Below are 16712 nucleotides of genomic sequence, written 5' to 3' on the forward strand. Positions count from 1 at the left end.
CAAAAAAATGTTCCAGGCCATGTGGAGGCTTCGGCGCATCAGATACCTCCTTCCCAGAGACTTGTTTCGTACCCTTGTCCATTGGCTTGTCCTATCCCACCTGGATTATTGTAGTGGTATTTATGTGGGCTGCCAGGCCTCCTTATTGAAAACTTTCCAAACGGCTCAGAACACTGCGGCGAGGCTCATCCTAAATGAAAGGCGTTTTGCACACGCCGACCCCCTGCGCTTTAAACTTCATTGGCTGCCTGTAAAGGAGCGCATTGCTTTTAAGATCTGCTCCCTAACACATAAAATCATCTATGGGGCTGCCCCGGAATACATGCTCCCCTTGATTGACCTTCCGCCTAGAAATGCCAACCCTGCTGCTCGGTCCTATCTCCACCTCCATTTTCCGAATTGTAAGGGAGTCAAGTATAAGAAAATCTTCGCCTCGTCTTTCCGTTATTGGAGTCCCAAATACTGGAACACGTTACCTCGTCACCTTAAAACTCAAGAGGACCATGCCCTTTTTAAGAAGTTGTTAAAGACATTCCTCTTTGCTAAGACTTACCCCTCATCTTACCATGTTGATTAAAGCATCCCTTGTCCCTTACCCTACCTAGTTCACTTTGTTAGTTTCTTCCCTCCTACTTACCTCTTAATGCTTACCTAATCTGTTAAGTTTGTACTATTATTTAATTCTCTGTAAGCCACATTGCGCCTGCATGTGTGGGAAAATGTGGGATATAAGTAACAAATAAATAAATAAATAAAATCCCAATCCCACATTTATATGTTTGTTAAGTCACAGTTAGGACACCCAGTTCAGACTGAAGCTTTGATCTAGCTGTTCATCAGCAGGGCAAGGTTTACTGGCTCATGGTCCTGAATTGGATGATATCGACCTAGAAAACTGGATGTTAATGACCAAGGGTTAGATTTCCTACGATTTCCTACAATGTCTTAACGTTGTCAATGTGTGTTATTAGTAAACTAGTAGAAAAGGCCCGTTTCAGGCACAAATGAAACGGGCGCTAGCAGGATTTTCCTCCCTCCCTCCGAGTTCTAGACCCCACCTCCCTGCCTCCCTCCGATTTGCAGAGCCCACCTCCCTGCCTTCCGATTTGTAGACCCCCCTCCCTCCGATTTCCAGACCCCCCCCCCTCGGAGTTCCTGACCTCTGTACCCCCCTGTCACGACCCTCTCGAGCCCCCCCTTCCCGCCTCCAAACTTCCCCCACCGACGTCGCGTACCTGTGCTGGCGAGGGACCCCAACCCCCACCAGCCAAAGTCTCCTCGGCCGCGCGGCGTGGAGGAATGACGTGATCAAGTTTGAATCAGTTTGTGCTCATGCGTCTGACGCACGCACACAAACAGATTCCAACTTGATCACGTCCCCTGAGTTTTCTGCGTAATGCGTCCAGTGACGTCAGCTGGGGCTTCGGAGCCCAAAGTTACGGACACAGGCAGCCAGGCTCAGAACGTTGGAGGTTTTATTATATAGGATAAGTCTCAGGAAATGGGACCTACACTAACCCCCATTAATGCATACTAGTGTGCCCTAATGTGGTAACGCCTTTTGCCATAGTAACATAGTAAATGACGACCGATAAAGACCTGAACGGTCCATCCAGTCTGCCCAACAAAATAAACTCATTTTACATGGTATGTGTTACTTTATATGTATACCCGAGTTTGATTTGTCCTTGCCTTTCTCAGGGCACAGACCGTAGAAGTCTGCCCAGCACTGTTCTTGTACTAAGTTCTGAAGATTCTGGAATCCTAAAGAGTTACAAGATTCCGGAATCCCAATTAGTAGCAACATTCCACGTAGAACCCCAAAAAGTAACAAATAGTAACATAGTAAGTGATGGCAGATAAAGACCTGAACAGTGCATCCAGTCTGCCCAACAAGATAAACTCATTTTACATGGTTTGTGATACTTTATATGTATACCCGAGTTTGATTTGTCCTTGCCTTTCTCAGGGCACAGACCATAGAAGTCTGCCCAGTACTGTTCTTGTACTAAGTTCCAGTGGCGTAGTTAGGGTAGTTGACACCCGGGGCTGGTCATTTTTTAACACCCCCCTCCAAAATCCAGTACTAGGCATACCAAGAATACAAAACACTCAGGATCTCTAGAGCAATTCTACCATACCATAAGCAGTAATTTCTATGAGTCATACAAGGAAAAGGAAAGCAAACACTACAGTGAGCACTAGAACATCAATTCACCTATTGTAAAACGAAACCAGACAGAATAGTACAGATCGTCGATCCTGCACAGTCAATGCCAACTGAAAGCCATGTCTTTTTCACAAACACAGATACACCCTAATCCACTATAGAATAAGTAATTATAAACTTTCTATTTAGACAAAACTTAAACTGAACCCCCAAGATGCCAGACTCTGCATACAATGCAACACCACAGAAACAGAAAATGTCCCCTAGTACTGTGCAAAATATATTTATTTATTTTATTTATTTGTTACATTTGTATCCCACATTTTCCCTCCTATTTGCAGGCTCAATGTGGCTTACATAATATCGTAGGCGTGCGCCAAGCCAGTAAGGAACAAATACAAAGTGGTATTACGGTAGAATAGATACTTGTGTTACAGACATATTTGGGAATCATAGCGAGGAGGAGTTGCATATAATTTACCCAGACAGTTTCAAATTATACAGGGCTGGCGGAACGCGGTAAGCAGAGTATTCACGGCAGAAGGGTGCCAGAAACTGCCGATGCTTACCTGTTGCTTTCCTGGTAGCTTGAAGTGAAACTGCGTGGGGTGCCACGTCCTTGCTGCCTTACACACTGCGCAGGATACTGACACGTCAGAAGATGGCGTATGCTGGATGGCACCCAAGTAGCACACACATAGTACTTTCTTCTGTATCGGAACAGGAGCAAAGCCACGAGACAGGAATACAACACATTTTAGGCTGAACGAACGACCAATCACAGCCCTTTACCCTGCGCTGCACAGTCCGTGACCCCGAGATGACCAATGCAAGGTTAGGAGTGGAGCGTGCGCACGAAGATGTGGAAGGGGTAGCTGGAAGTGATGGAGCATGCTGTTTAGGCGTGGGTATTCGAAGATCTGTGTGGAGACAGGGAGAGTGGCTGATGCTGGTCTGGTTCCCATTCACTGTGAACTCTGGTCAGGCGCTATGGACGAGTATATAAAGAAAGCAGATGTAAATTTGAAAAAACTAACAAGTACCAATCACCACTTTACAATAGAAATAAAACAAATATAGAAAATAAAAAGTAATATCATTTTATTCGACTAATACATTTAGCTTTCAGAGGCCAAAACATCCTTCCTCAGGTCAATACAGTATAGTGCTGTTACAGTATCCTATCCTGACTTGAGAAAGGGGGTTTTGTTCTCCGAACGTTAGTCAAAATGTATTAAAATTAGTCCAATAAAAGATTACCTTGTTTACATGTTCTATTATAAACATTTATTAACACAGCTACAATACTTCCTTCCATCCAGCATCTGTCTTCATTCTCTCTCTGCCATCCAGTGTCTGCCCTCTGCTGTCCCCTCCATCTTCCATCCACATCTGCCCTCTATCTCTGCCCCTCCCATCCACCATCTGCCCCTGTCTGCCCTCTCTCTCTCTCTCTCTCCCCCCCCTTCTATTCACTGTCTGCCCTTTCTATCCCTTCCATCCACTGTCTGCCCTTTCAATCCACCATTTGCCCTCCCTCTCCCATCCATCCAGGGTCTGCCCTCCCTCTCGCTCCCCCTTCCATCCAGGATCTGTCCTCTCTCTCTGTCCCTTTTTTCAGCCCCCAGTTCCAGCCCCCTTATCCCACCTGCCCCCCCCCTTTTCAGCCCCCAGTTTCAGCCCCACTATCCCACCAGTCCCCAGCTTCAGCCCGTCTTTTTCTCCCACCAGTCCCCAGCTTCAGCCCCAGCCACTTATCCCTGTCTCCATTTCAGCCCCCAGTCCCCCCAGTTTCAGCCCCTGCCCCTTTTCAGCCCCCAGACCAAGTACTAGCCCCCTTATCCCACCTACCCTCCTTTTCAGCCCCCTTCATCCACATGCCTTGCATTAGGGCCTCCATTTTCAGCCCCAGACCTATTCTCCCACCTGCCCCAGGCATGGTCCCCATTTTCCTCATGGCCCCTTCTCCCATCTGAGAACCCCCTCCCCACCCCAGTCCCCTTCTCCCATCTGAGAACCCCCTCCCCTCATCTGAGCCCCCCCCCCCCCGACCCGACCTGCCTACCAGCTCCGTCGACAGCCCTCTTCTCCTGCCACCACCCTGCCTTTAAAAAAAATCTGTGAAGCGGCGTCACAGGCAGCGCCTTTCATCTGCCCTGCTTGTAAAAGAAGCAAATCTCCTCCTCCTCGTCGGGTCTTCCCTCACTGTGTCCTGCCCTTGTGGAAACAGGAAGTTACCTCAGAGGAGGGCGGGACACAGTGAGGGAAGGCCTGACGATGAGATTTGCTTCTTTTACAAGCAGGGCAGAAGCGAGGCGCTGCCTGCGACACCGCTTCACAGATTTTTTTTTAAAGGCAGGGTGGTGGCAGGAGAAGAGGGTTGTCATCTGTTGACAGAGCTGGTAGGCAGGTGGGGACTGCAGCGCCAGCGGCCCTTTGGGTGGGAGCAGCGGGAGCAGAGCACCCCCCCCCCACCTGCTGACATCAAAGCCCTTTAAAATTTACACCAGCCCAATCATTGAAATCATAAGATCTTTGTTATTTCCTGGGTTTGCATTATTTAATGTTCATGTTATTACATGTAAACATTGTTTTTTCCCCCTAGTCACCCAACACCTTATCTATATATATAAAACTCACCCTCAACATTCTATTGTCTTATGACGTCACTGAAGCCAAGGTTCGTAAGTTCGAAGCTCTGAAGCCAACAAAATCACATTCTCGGGGCCCCGCCCTCACGTCAAACGTTATGACGTTGAGGGCGGAGGCGGAGCAATTCACTCACATCGACGACGGCCAGGGCGCCGCAATGGGCCACCCACTGACGACGAAGGTGCATTGGGTGGGGGGGCCACAGTCACATATCGACGGCGGCCATGGCAGCGCAATGCCCTCACTAACAACCAAGGTGCGTTCGGTGGGGGGGGGGGGCACAGGAAAGCCTTGCTAGCGCCCGTTTCATTGGCTCCAGAAATGGGCCTTTTTTTACTAGTACAATATAATTTGGCATTATGATGCAAATGATGTTCAAAACAATATAACATTTTAAAATTACAGTAATATAAATACCAGTATTCTCGATTTCTGACTATCACATATGCAGTAGGGTCTAGCAATCGTTTGACCCATCTCTGATTAAACATACTTGTGGGGCGTAGTCAGACCTCAAGGTGGGAGAGGGCCAGGGCCCAAGGTGCGGGGGGGGAGCACATTTTGGTCGCTGCTGTGCCACCGCCCCCCTCCGCCGCCGCCTTACCTCACCTCTGCGCCACCCACTGCCGCTGCTGTAGCATCTTGGCTGGCGGGGGTCCCCAACCCCCGCCAACTGAAGCACCACCACCACAAATACCTTGGCTGGCAGGGATCCCCAACCCCTGCCGGCTTAAGACTCTATCTAGTGCTGGTCTCCAGCGCTGTCACATTGCCTGCCCTGCTCTCTCTTCCCCTCACGTCAGGCACGCTCCTTTTGGTGAAACTCTGGCAGCGCGCCCGACGTGAGGGGAAGAGAGAGCAGGGCAGGCAAGGCAACGGCGCTGCAGCAGACCAGCACTGGACGAAGTCTTCAGCTGGTGGGGGTTGAGGATCCCCGCCAGCCAACCAGGGGCCAGAGCAAATTTGGGAGGCCCAGGCCCCCGTGGCCCCACCTAGCTACACCACTGCAAGTTGTGCCGAATCACTGACTGTGGCTTGTGCAGAATCACTGTGGCTTCTGGAATGGTACTGAATAGGTTATCAATAGAAATCAAACAAAATAAACCTTGGAAAAGAAAATAAGATGATACCTTTTTTTATTGGACATAACTTAATACATTTCTTGATTAGCTTTCGAAGGTCGCCCTTCTTCCTCAGATCGGAAATAAGCAAATGTGCTAGCTGACAGTGTATATAAGTGAAAACATTCAAGCATTACTATGACAGTAAAATAAATACCATTGGAGATTCTACATGGAATGTTGCTACTATTGGAGATTCTACATGGAATGTTGCTATTCCACTAGCAACATTCCATGTAGAAGCCTGCGCGGCCACATTGGTGATCCGCAAGGGCCGACTTCTACATGGAATGTTGCTAGTGGAATAGCAACATTCCATGTAGAATCTATAGAAATCAAACAAAATAAAACATGGAAAAGAAAATAAGATGATACCTTTTTTATTGGACATAACTTAATACATTTCTTGATTAGCTTTCGAAGGTCGCCCTTCTTCGTCAGATCGGAAATAAGCAAATGTGCTAGCTGACAGTGTATATAAGTGAAAACATTCAAGCATTACTATGACAGTCTGACAGGGTGGGAGGATGGGGGTGAGTAGGAGGTATGCATGGGGACATCAAAGCAAATCATTGATATTCTAACAGGATGGGTGTGGATAGGTGAGGGTGAGGGGAGGAGAATGGTACTGAGAAATCTCCAAAGCAGAGAAATCCTTATTTCAGTATACCTTGAGTTCAGATGTAAAGTGCTGCAGACTGTGCTGCCCTGCCCTTCCATAGCACAAACTCCCAGGGAAAAGCAGAGGCCGGTGAACGATGTCTCCGCCTCCTTCATGTAGATACGCCCACTATTGTACATTTATTAGCCATTAGGTTTAGCCAACTTTCTGAGACTGAGACGAAGGCTTTCCGTAGTTTCATAAAGTAGATCGGCTCTGAATGGGACCATCAACGATGTTCAAACTCATTAGAAAGATCGGCATCTTTCTCTTTTTGGCCGTGCTATGCACAGCTGGTAAAGTGCTGATGGTTTTGTTTCCGGGGACTATCAGACTCTACCTGCTGAAGATAGGTCTAAAGGATGGCATGACTCGGAATCCCAAGTTCCAGTACGAGGACTGGGGCCCGACTTTCTTCGGCTTTAGGTTTTTCAGAAGCATTCTGAAAATGATGTACAGAAATCTGGAGGATGAAGCTTTCGTGGGCTGTCCGGCTCCCAACACGCCTGTTACGGATCTGCAGGGCAAGACTCACTGCCTGTGTGATTTTATGCACGGTCAGTGGGATTTGGGGGAGGGGGGGGGGCGGCGAATAAGACCCCATTTACTTGGTAGAAGGGAGAAATACCGATGATAATACCATTGCCAGCAAAGGGAGTAAAATGTGCCGTGAACTGAAAATTGATTAGGCGAAATTCGTCAACTTACATTTCTCTGCTTTTTAGTATTGTGTCTTATAGACTAACCCCCCCCCCCCCCATTTACTAAGCCGCGCAACGCCAGTAAACGGGGGGGGGGGGGGGGGGGGGAGTTTCTTCCTGCAGACACAAAATGGGAGGGGGGATGTGCCTTAGATTACAATATCTGATCCAATATTATTTAAAAGAAAACCGAGCCACCGGATCTAATAATTCCATCTTTAATAAGAAGTAGGGTCCAGTTTTCACGCATTGCCGCGGGGGTTCAGCTTCTTTTTATTATTATAACCTCCCCTACATTCAGGTTTGACCCACTACAGCAGAGGCTCAGCTTGATTAAGAGTATTCAAAATAATTTGCAATGCAGAACCTCCCCTGCCTTCTGAGAAGCCTATTTAAATTCAGCATATTTCCATGCAATGAGGAATTTCCAGTTATTGACCGGATCCCGTTTCTACCCACTAACAATGTTGTCAGTTTGTGCATTTTGAAACTGCTGCTGCACAAATAATCAATATATACCATGAGTCTATGCTAGCAAAAGCTGATGATCCCAGCAGATTTTTTTTTTTTTAGAGTGAAGTTCACCAAACCTGCAGGATCTGGTTCACACCTGCTTTCTGATTGTGCTGTTTAGTTTTCTTGTAGCCCGGGCCGTGTTAGGTTTCTTGATAGAACATTCCCGGGAAGGATTGTGAAATACAGTAGTCTCGATTATCCGACCATCAGTCTACTATGAATTGTTTGAGGGGTTGCAGTGTTTTCTACTACTGCTTATCATTTCTAAAGCGCTACTAGACGTACGCAGCGCTGTACACTTGAACATGAAGAGACAGTCCCTGCTCAACAGAGCTTACAATCTAATTAGGACAGACAAACAGAACAAATAAGGGATAAGGACAAAGAGTAGCAAGATTCCGGAATCCCATAGTAGCAAGATTCTGTGCAGAATCCTAAACAGTAGCAAGATTCCGGAATCCCAAGACTACTACTACTACTTATCATTTCTATTGCACTACTAGACGTACGCAGCGCTGTACACTTGAACATGAAGAGACAGTCCCTGCTCGACACAGCTTACAATCTAATTAGGACAGACAAACAGAACAAATAAGGGATAAGGACAAAGAGTAGCAAGATTCCGTTCAGAATCCCATAGTAGCAAGATTCTGTGCAGAATCCTAAAGAGTAGCAAGATTCCGGAATCCCAAGACTACTACTACTACTTATCATTTCTATAGCACTACTAGACGTACGCAGCGCTGTACACTTGAACATGAAGAGACAGTCCCTGCTTGACAGAGCTTACAATCTAATTAGGACAGAAAAACAGAACAAATAAGGGATAAGGACAAAGAGTAGCAAGATTCCATGTAGAATCCTAAAGAGTAGCAAGATTCAGTTCAGAATCCTAAAGAGTAGCAAGATTCCGGAATCCCAAGACTACTACTACTACTTATCATTTCTAAAGCCCTGCTAGACGTACGCAGCGCTGTACACTTGAACATGAAGAGACAGTCCCTGCTTGACAGAGCTTACAATCTAATTAGGACAGAAAAACAGAACAAATAAGGGATAAGGACAAAGAGTAGCAAGATTCCATGTAGAATCCTAAAGAGTAGCAAGATTCAGTTCAGAATCCTAAAGAGTAGCAAGATTCCGGAATCCCAAGACTACTACTACTACTTATCATTTCTAAAGCCCTGCTAGACGTACGCAGCGCTGTACACTTGAACATGAAGAGACAGTCCCTACTCGACAGAGCTTACAATCTAATTAGGACAGTTTTCCATATAATCTGACTTTTCTTTTATCCAGCATCGGGTCGATCCGTTGACTAGCCGAGACTATACTGTACCTAGTGGCATAGCTAGGTGGGGCGCCAGGGGAGCGGTCGCTCTCCCAAATGGAGTTCTGCCGGCGCCTATTTTTTTCTTGTGTTGCATTGAAAATGTGTGCCGGCGCCAGTGGAAGTCCGCTCTCGTGCCGCTTTCGCTCCCCCTCCCCCGCGCCGTCAACCTGGCACCGCTTCTGACTGTATCATTAAAATGATATGTCAAGTCCTACTTGTTTTTTTCCTCTAACACTCTCTTTTCACTTTCTGTACCCTCTACATGGCTTATAAGATGAATGATTAATCATAAGACATGAGAGTCAATGATCCTAGTAGCACAGTAGATGATGGCAGAAAAAGACAGAAATTGTTCTAGTCTGCCCAGTAAAGTGGTTAGGGTTGTAACTGCTGGTCCCTGCAGATTAACACTTAACCCTCCATTTCTCCTGGTACAAAATAAGTACCTGAATATATGTAAACTGCTTTGAATGTAGTTGCAAAAACCCTCAGAAAGGTGGTATATCAAGTCCCATTTCCCTTTCCCTATTTCAGATTCTAAATGGAATGTTGCTACTATCTAAGATTCTACATGGAATGTTGGCTACTATTTGAGATTCTACATGGAATGTTGCTAGTGGAGGAGTAGCCTAGTGGTTAGTGCAGTGGACTCTGATTCTGGGGAACTGGGTTTGATTCCCACTGCAGCTCCTTGTGACTCTGGGCAAGTCACTTAACCCTCCATTGCCCCTGGTACAAAATAAGTACCTGAATATATGTAAACTGCTTTGGATGTAGTTGCAAAAACCTCAGAAAGGCAGTATATCAAGTCCCCTTTCCCTTTGTTTAGTCTGTATATTATGGGCTAGGTCATGCTATGCTAATGAGCTTTAGTACTAACTAGGGGGGCCCTTTTACTAATCTGTGTTAGGTGCTGCTAACACATCCCTAATGCAGCTAAAAATGGACTATCATGGAATGTGCTCATGCATCCTGTGGTAACTCCAAAATGCGCGTATGCTAACTGTGTGCTAACAAATATTTCAATTTTTGTGAGGGGGCGTGTCGTGGGTGGAGAGTGCGCATTTCTGTGCTAACAGTTAACACATCTTCATTACTGTGTGCTAACTGGTTAGTGCAAGGATAGCTCGTAAGCCCTTATCGATGGGTGGCAGTATATATGCATGGCCATTAATACAAACCTTCCCCCCCCCCTGCCAGAAAATCACCCATTTTGGACTACATTCTATATATCGCACCTAAAAATTAGGCACCAAACAAATACGCCTAGGCATATTCTACAAACCGTGCCTAACTTTAGGCCTAGTTTATAGAATACACCTAGGCATAGTTTTTTTTTTCAGTACGTCTAGTAGCTCTACAGAAATGATAAGTAGTAGTAGTAGTAGTAGCACGGTTGATAGAATACACCTAGTGGTGACTAAATGTAGGTGCAGCCATTTATGCCTAGCAAAACTTGGTGTAAATTCCCACACCTAATTTAGGTGTGGAGTAGGGCATCTTCTGTAACACTGCGCATAAATTTTAAGAATGCCCATGCGCTTCCCATAGCCATGCCCCCTTTTGGGATCCATGCTGTAGAATTTACACAGACTACGTTATAGAATGTGCTTAACGAGTAGTACGTGTCAATTCTAATTAAAGTCAATTAAGCGTCTAATTGCTTGTTAAGCAGCAACTATCGGCGCTAATTGGCTTCTTAACCACTTAAGTTGCGCCTGCAAATCCAAAATACGCCCGTATTTGCGCACGCAACTCAAGTCGCACTGTATAGAATCCAGGGGTTTACGGCTTAGTGCACAGGAAATAACCTTAAGGCCACTTTTTTACCGCAGCTTATTAAAAGGACCCCTTGACTCCATTGCATGAAACGGGAACTGCAGTAATATGACACATTAACAGTATTTACCTGTGCTAATGCAGTGACACATTGGTAAGTCTAGCCCAGCGTTTTTCAACCAGTGTGCCACGGGCTAGTCTGCAGGTGTGCCGTGGGAGTTGAGGGTCATTTATATTAGTAGAGCCTGCTTAATTTGTTCTGTACAGGTCAACGGCAGCAGTTCATACAGCCTGCTCGCATTAACCCCGTAGCCTTCTCTCTGATGTAACTTCCTGCTTCCACATAAGTGAGAAGCATCAGAGAGAAGATTCTGGGGTTGGCGCGAGCAGGCTGTATGAACTGCTGCCGTTGACTGCTAGAGACAAGAAAACTTCTAAAAGGTACGTGGGGGGGGGGGGGGTCAAGAGAGACAAGGGGAGATGCCTGGTCACTGGCTGGTGATTGGACTGGAGATAGAGATGCTGGATTATTTGTAGGGGTGGGGAAGAGAAAGTAAATCCTGGACTATATGTGTGGTGGTGGTGGTGGGGGGGGGGGGAGAAGGTAAAATGCTGGACCATTGAGGGGAGGGGGGGAGAAGAAGGTAAAATACTGGATCATATGTGGGAGTGGGGGGGGAGGGAGAAGGTAAAATGCTGGACCATTGAGGGGAGGGGGGGGAGAAGAAGGTAAAATACTGGATCATGTGTGGGAGTGGGGGGGGGGAGGGAGAAGGTAAAATGCTGGACCATTGAGGGGAGGGGGGGAGAAGAAGGTAAAATACTGGATCATGTGTGGGAGTGGGGGGGGGGAGGGAGAAGGTAAAATGCTGGACCATTGAGGGGAGGGGGGGAGAAGAAGGTAAAATACTGGATCACGTGTGGGAGTGGGGGGGGGGAGGGAGAAGGTAAAATGCTGGACCATTGAGGGGAGGGGGGGAGAAGAAGGTAAAATACTGGATCATGTGTGGGAGTGGGGGGGGGAGGGAGAAGGTAAAATGCTGGACCATTGAGGGGAGGGGGGGGAGAAGAAGGTAAAATACTGGATCATGTGTGGGAGTGGGGGGGGAGGGAGAAGGTAAAATGCTGGACCATTGAGGGGAGGGGGGGAGAAGGTAAAATACTGGATCATGTGTGGGAGTGGGGGGGGGAGGGAGAAGGTAAAATGCTGGACCATTGAGGGGAGGGGGGGAGAAGAAGGTAAAATACTGGATCATGTGTGGGAGTGGGGGGGGGGGGGGGAGAAGGTAAAATGCTGGACCATTGAGGGGAGGGGGGGAGAAGAAGGTAAAATACTGGATCATGTGTGGGAGTGGGGGGGGGGAGGGAGAAGGTAAAATGCTGGACCATTGAGGGGAGGGGGGGAGAAGAAGGTAAAATACTGGATCACGTGTGGGAGTGGGGGGGGGGGGGGGAGAAGGTAAAATGCTGGACCATTGAGGGGAGGGGGGGAGAAGAAGGTAAAATACTGGATCATGTGTGGGAGTGGGGGGGGGGAGGGAGAAGGTAAAATGCTGGACCATTGAGGGGAGGGGGGGGAGAAGAAGGTAAAATACTGGATCATGTGTGGGAGTGGGGGGGGGAGGGAGAAGGTAAAATGCTGGACCATTGAGGGGAGGGGGGGAGAAGAAGGTAAAATACTGGATCATGTGTGGGAGTGGGGGGGGGGAGGGAGAAAGTAAAATGCTGGACCATTGAGGGGAGGGGGGGAGAAGAAGGTAAAATACTGGATCATGTGTGGGAGTGGGGGGGGAGGGAGAAGGTAAAATGCTGGACCATTGAGGGGAGGGGGGGGAGAAGAAGGTAAATACTGGATCACGTGTGGGAGTGGGGGGGGGGAGGGAGAAGGTAAAATGCTGGACCATTGAGGGGAGGGGGGGAGAAGAAGGTAAAATACTGGATCATGTGTGGGAGGGGGGGGGGGGAGGGAGAAGGTACAATGCTGGACCATTGAGGGGAGGGGGGGAGAAGAAGGTAAAATACTGGATCATGTGTGGGAGTGGGGGGGGGAGGGAGAAGGTAAAATGCTGGACCATGAGGGGAGGGGGGGAGAAGAAGGTAAAATACTGGATCATGTGTGGGAGTGGGGGGGGGAGGGAGAAGGTAAAATGCTGGACCATTGAGGGGAGGGGGGGGAGAAGAAGGTAAAATACTGGATCACGTGTGGGAGTGGGGGGGGGGAGGGAGAAGGTAAAATGCTGGACCATTGAGGGGAGGGGGGGAGAAGAAGGTAAAATACTGGATCATGTGTGGGAGTGGGGGGGGGGGGGAGGGAGAAGGTAAATGCTGGACCATTGAGGGGAGGGGGGGAGAAGAAGGTAAAATACTGGATCATGTGTGGGAGTGGGGGGGGGGGGGAGAAGGTAAAATGCTGGACCATTGAGGGGAGGGGGGGAGAAGAAGGTAAAATACTGGATCATGTGTGGGAGTGGGGGGGGGAGGGAGAAGGTAAAATGCTGGACCATTGAGGGGAGGGGGGGAGAAGAAGGTAAAATACTGGATCATGTGTGGGAGTGGGGGGGGGGAGGGAGAAGGTAAAATGCTGGACCATTGAGGGGAGGGGGGGAGAAGAAGGTAAAATACTGGATCATGTGTGGGAGTGGGGGGGGGAGGGAGAAGGTAAAATGCTGGACCATTGAGGGGAGGGGGGGAGAAGAAGGTAAAATACTGGATCACGTGTGGGAGTGGGGGGGGGAGGGAGAAGGTAAAATGCTGGACCATTGAGGGGAGGGGGGGGGAAGAAGGTAAAATACTGGATCACGTGTGGGAGTGGGGGGGGGAGGGAGAAGGTAAAATGCTGGACCATTGAGGGGAGGGGGGGAGAAGAAGGTAAAATACTGGATCATGTGTGGGAGTGGGGGGGGGAGGGAGAAGGTAAAATGCTGGACCATTGAGGGGAGGGGGGGAGAAGAAGGTAAAATACTGGATCATGTGTGGGAGTGGGGGGGGGGAGGGAGAAGGTAAAATGCTGGACCATTGAGGGGGGAGGGAGAAGAAGGTAAAATGCTGGATCATATGTGGGGATGTGCCTTGAGAATTTTAGCGCTGTGTAAATGCCGTGAGACAAAAAAATGTTGAAAATCTCTGCTCTAGCGTTATAATGCTCTTCCAAATCCTCCCTTAATTGTAGGCATGAAAATCTGCCAGATGCATGCAAAAGACTTTTAGAAACAAGTCATTTTAACTACCAAGTACGTAATGCTAGCATCTTGATATTATTACTTTGCAAGGTTAAAAAGCTTTTCTTCAGTCTACTGTGATAGGATGTAAAGTCAGTTCACAATTTAACATGTTTATCAACTCTTTACCTTCTGCTGTAGGTACCAAACCTTTAGTACTAAGTTTTGGAAGCTGCACCTGACCTCCGTTTCTTCTTAAATTCAATCAGTTCAACAAACTTGTGGAAGACTTCAGTTCCCTGGCAGATTTCCTCATTATATATGTTGATGAAGCTCATGCAAAAGGTATACAAAAAGCAGAGGAGTGAGGCAGAAACTGAGCAGCGATGTTTTCTCTCTTCCAGTGAGGAAAAAAGAGTGAAAAGCTGTTGAAGTGTAAAGCTGATCCACATTAGAGGCTGACCAAAACTGCTTTTTTTCAGTTTCAGCCAAAAACTGAAAATGCTCTCGAAACTGCCTGAAAGCTTTCAGCCAAAACTGAAAATGCTGTCAAAACTCATTACCTGGTTTAAACTGAAACCAAAAATTTTAAGTTTGGTTGTGTGAATCAGTGAAGGCTGCTGGGGATTGTCAGTGCTTTTACAGTGGTTGACTATTGGGCTCATTTTCGAAAGAGAAGGACGTCCATCTTTCGACATAAATCAGAAGAAAGACGTCCTTCTCCCAGGGACGTCCAAATCGGTATAATTGAAACCCGATTTAGGACGTCTCCAACTGCACTCCGTCGCAAGGACGGCCAAAGTTCAAGGGGGCGTGTCGGAGGCATAGTGAAGGCGAGACGTGGGCGTGCCTACACGTGGACGTCTTTGACCCATAATTGATAAAAACAAGGACGTCCCTGACGAACACTTGGACGTTTTCACTCGGACCTGTTTTTCTTATGACTAAGGCACAGAAAGGTGCCCGAAATGACCAGATGACCACCGGAGAGAATCGGGGATGACCTCCCGTTACTCCCCCAGTGGTCACTAACCTCCTCCCACCCTCAAAAAACATCTTTAAAAATATGTTGTGCCAGCCTCAGATGTCATAATCAGGTCCCTGACAGTGCATGCAGGTCCCTGGAGCAGTTTTAGTGGGTACTGCAGTGCACTTCAGACAGACGGACACAGGCCCCCTACCTGTTACATTTGTGGAGGAAACAGCGAGCTCCCGAAAACCCACCACAAATCCACTGTACTCACTACCATACCCACGTAAGGGCTATGGTAGTGGTGTACAGTGGTGGGTTTGGTGGGGGGGCTCAGCACACAAGGTAAGGGAGCTATGTTCCTGGGAGCAATTTATGAAGTCCACTGCAGTGCCCCCTAGGGTGCCCAGTTAGTGTCCTGGCATGTCAGGGGGACCAGTGCACTACAAATGCTGGCTCCTCCCACGACCAAATGACTTGCATTTGGCCGTTTTTGACATGGATGTCTTTGGTTTCGAAAATCGCCGAAAGTCAGAAAGGTCTAGGGACGACCAAATCTAGGGATGTCCAAATTTAAGGATTTGTACGTCTCTGGCAGTATTTTCGAAACGAAAGATGGACGTCCATCTTGTTTTGAAAGTATGGGTTTCCCTGCCCCTGGATTTCGCCATTTTGCAAGGACGTCCAAATCACAACTTGGACGTCCCTTTCGAAAATGCCCCTCCACGTGTCACACTCGGAGTGACAGCTGATGTCATAACTCCACAGAGAGGCTAATTCCTAAGGAGTTTATCATCTCAAATTTACAGATTTAAATTCTTGCTAAAATGTTGTATCGAAAGCATTTATTTGGAGCACTCTATCGTATAAACTATTATGCAAGATCATAACTACACTACTTGCAATCTCAGTAGGAAAAAAAAATACAAAGAGTAGCCTTTATAATTCCTGGTGGTCTAGTAGTGTAGATAGGGCAGGAGTGATGCCCCAGTTGTGGTAGCCATTTTAAGAAAGGAGCCAGATTGGGCAGGAGTAATTGGAGATTGCTCCTGCTCCAACTAGACCACCCAGGGCCGCCGAGAGGGGGGGACAGGGGGGACAAAATTCCCGGGGCCCGGTGCCGCAGTCCCACCCGCCACCGGGCCCCTTCCACCCAAACCCCTGCCAGCAGAAGTGCTGTCTTCTGACTCCAGCGTGTGTGGCCCACACAGACGCGCTCCTCTCAGCTGATCTTCGCTGTACTCTGCAGGGCTTCTGTGCGTCTGAGTACAGCGAAGATCAGCTGAGAGGAGTGCGTCTGTGTGGGCCGCGCACGCCGGAGTCAGAAGACAGCACTTCTGCTGGTGGGGGTTCGGGTGGAAGGGGCCCGGCCCAGTGGCGGAGGCGGGTGGAACTGTGGCGCCGGGCCCCCCTCAGAGGGGGTGGCGACAACCTGGGGGGATGGCAGTGGGGGCGTGGCCGGGGGCCCAGGGGCGGCCTTGTCCCAGGCCCGGCCCAGTCTCTCGGCGGCCCTGAGACCACTGGGGGGGGGCTACAGGTGGGGGGGGGGGCACTCAGATCATCCAAAAGGAGAGGCAAATCCTGTTCAGGGGGAAGGGAGATAAACAGCACAAAGTTTTGGCTTCCACTGAAAACACATGGCCATTTTTGG

The 16712-nt window shown here is 48.3% G+C and overlaps 1 protein-coding gene across 1 annotated transcript in view; it reads left to right on the forward strand.

Annotated features, from left to right (window-relative positions):
- The first annotated feature begins 6753 nt into the window (after positions 1 to 6753).
- Positions 6754 to 16712, forward strand: part of DIO1 (iodothyronine deiodinase 1) — a 28334-nt gene continuing 18375 nt past the window's right edge. Inside the window, exons 1-2 of the mRNA XM_030205846.1 lie at positions 6754 to 7161; positions 14293 to 14436. Of these exons, the coding sequence (XP_030061706.1) occupies positions 6825 to 7161; positions 14293 to 14436 (481 nt within the window). The 5' untranslated portion in view covers positions 6754 to 6824. The remainder of the gene's footprint in view (positions 7162 to 14292; positions 14437 to 16712) is intronic.

This window comes from Microcaecilia unicolor, chromosome 6 (genome assembly GCF_901765095.1).
Source record: "Microcaecilia unicolor chromosome 6, aMicUni1.1, whole genome shotgun sequence".
In the NCBI taxonomy this organism is placed as follows: Eukaryota; Metazoa; Chordata; class Amphibia; order Gymnophiona; family Siphonopidae; genus Microcaecilia; species Microcaecilia unicolor.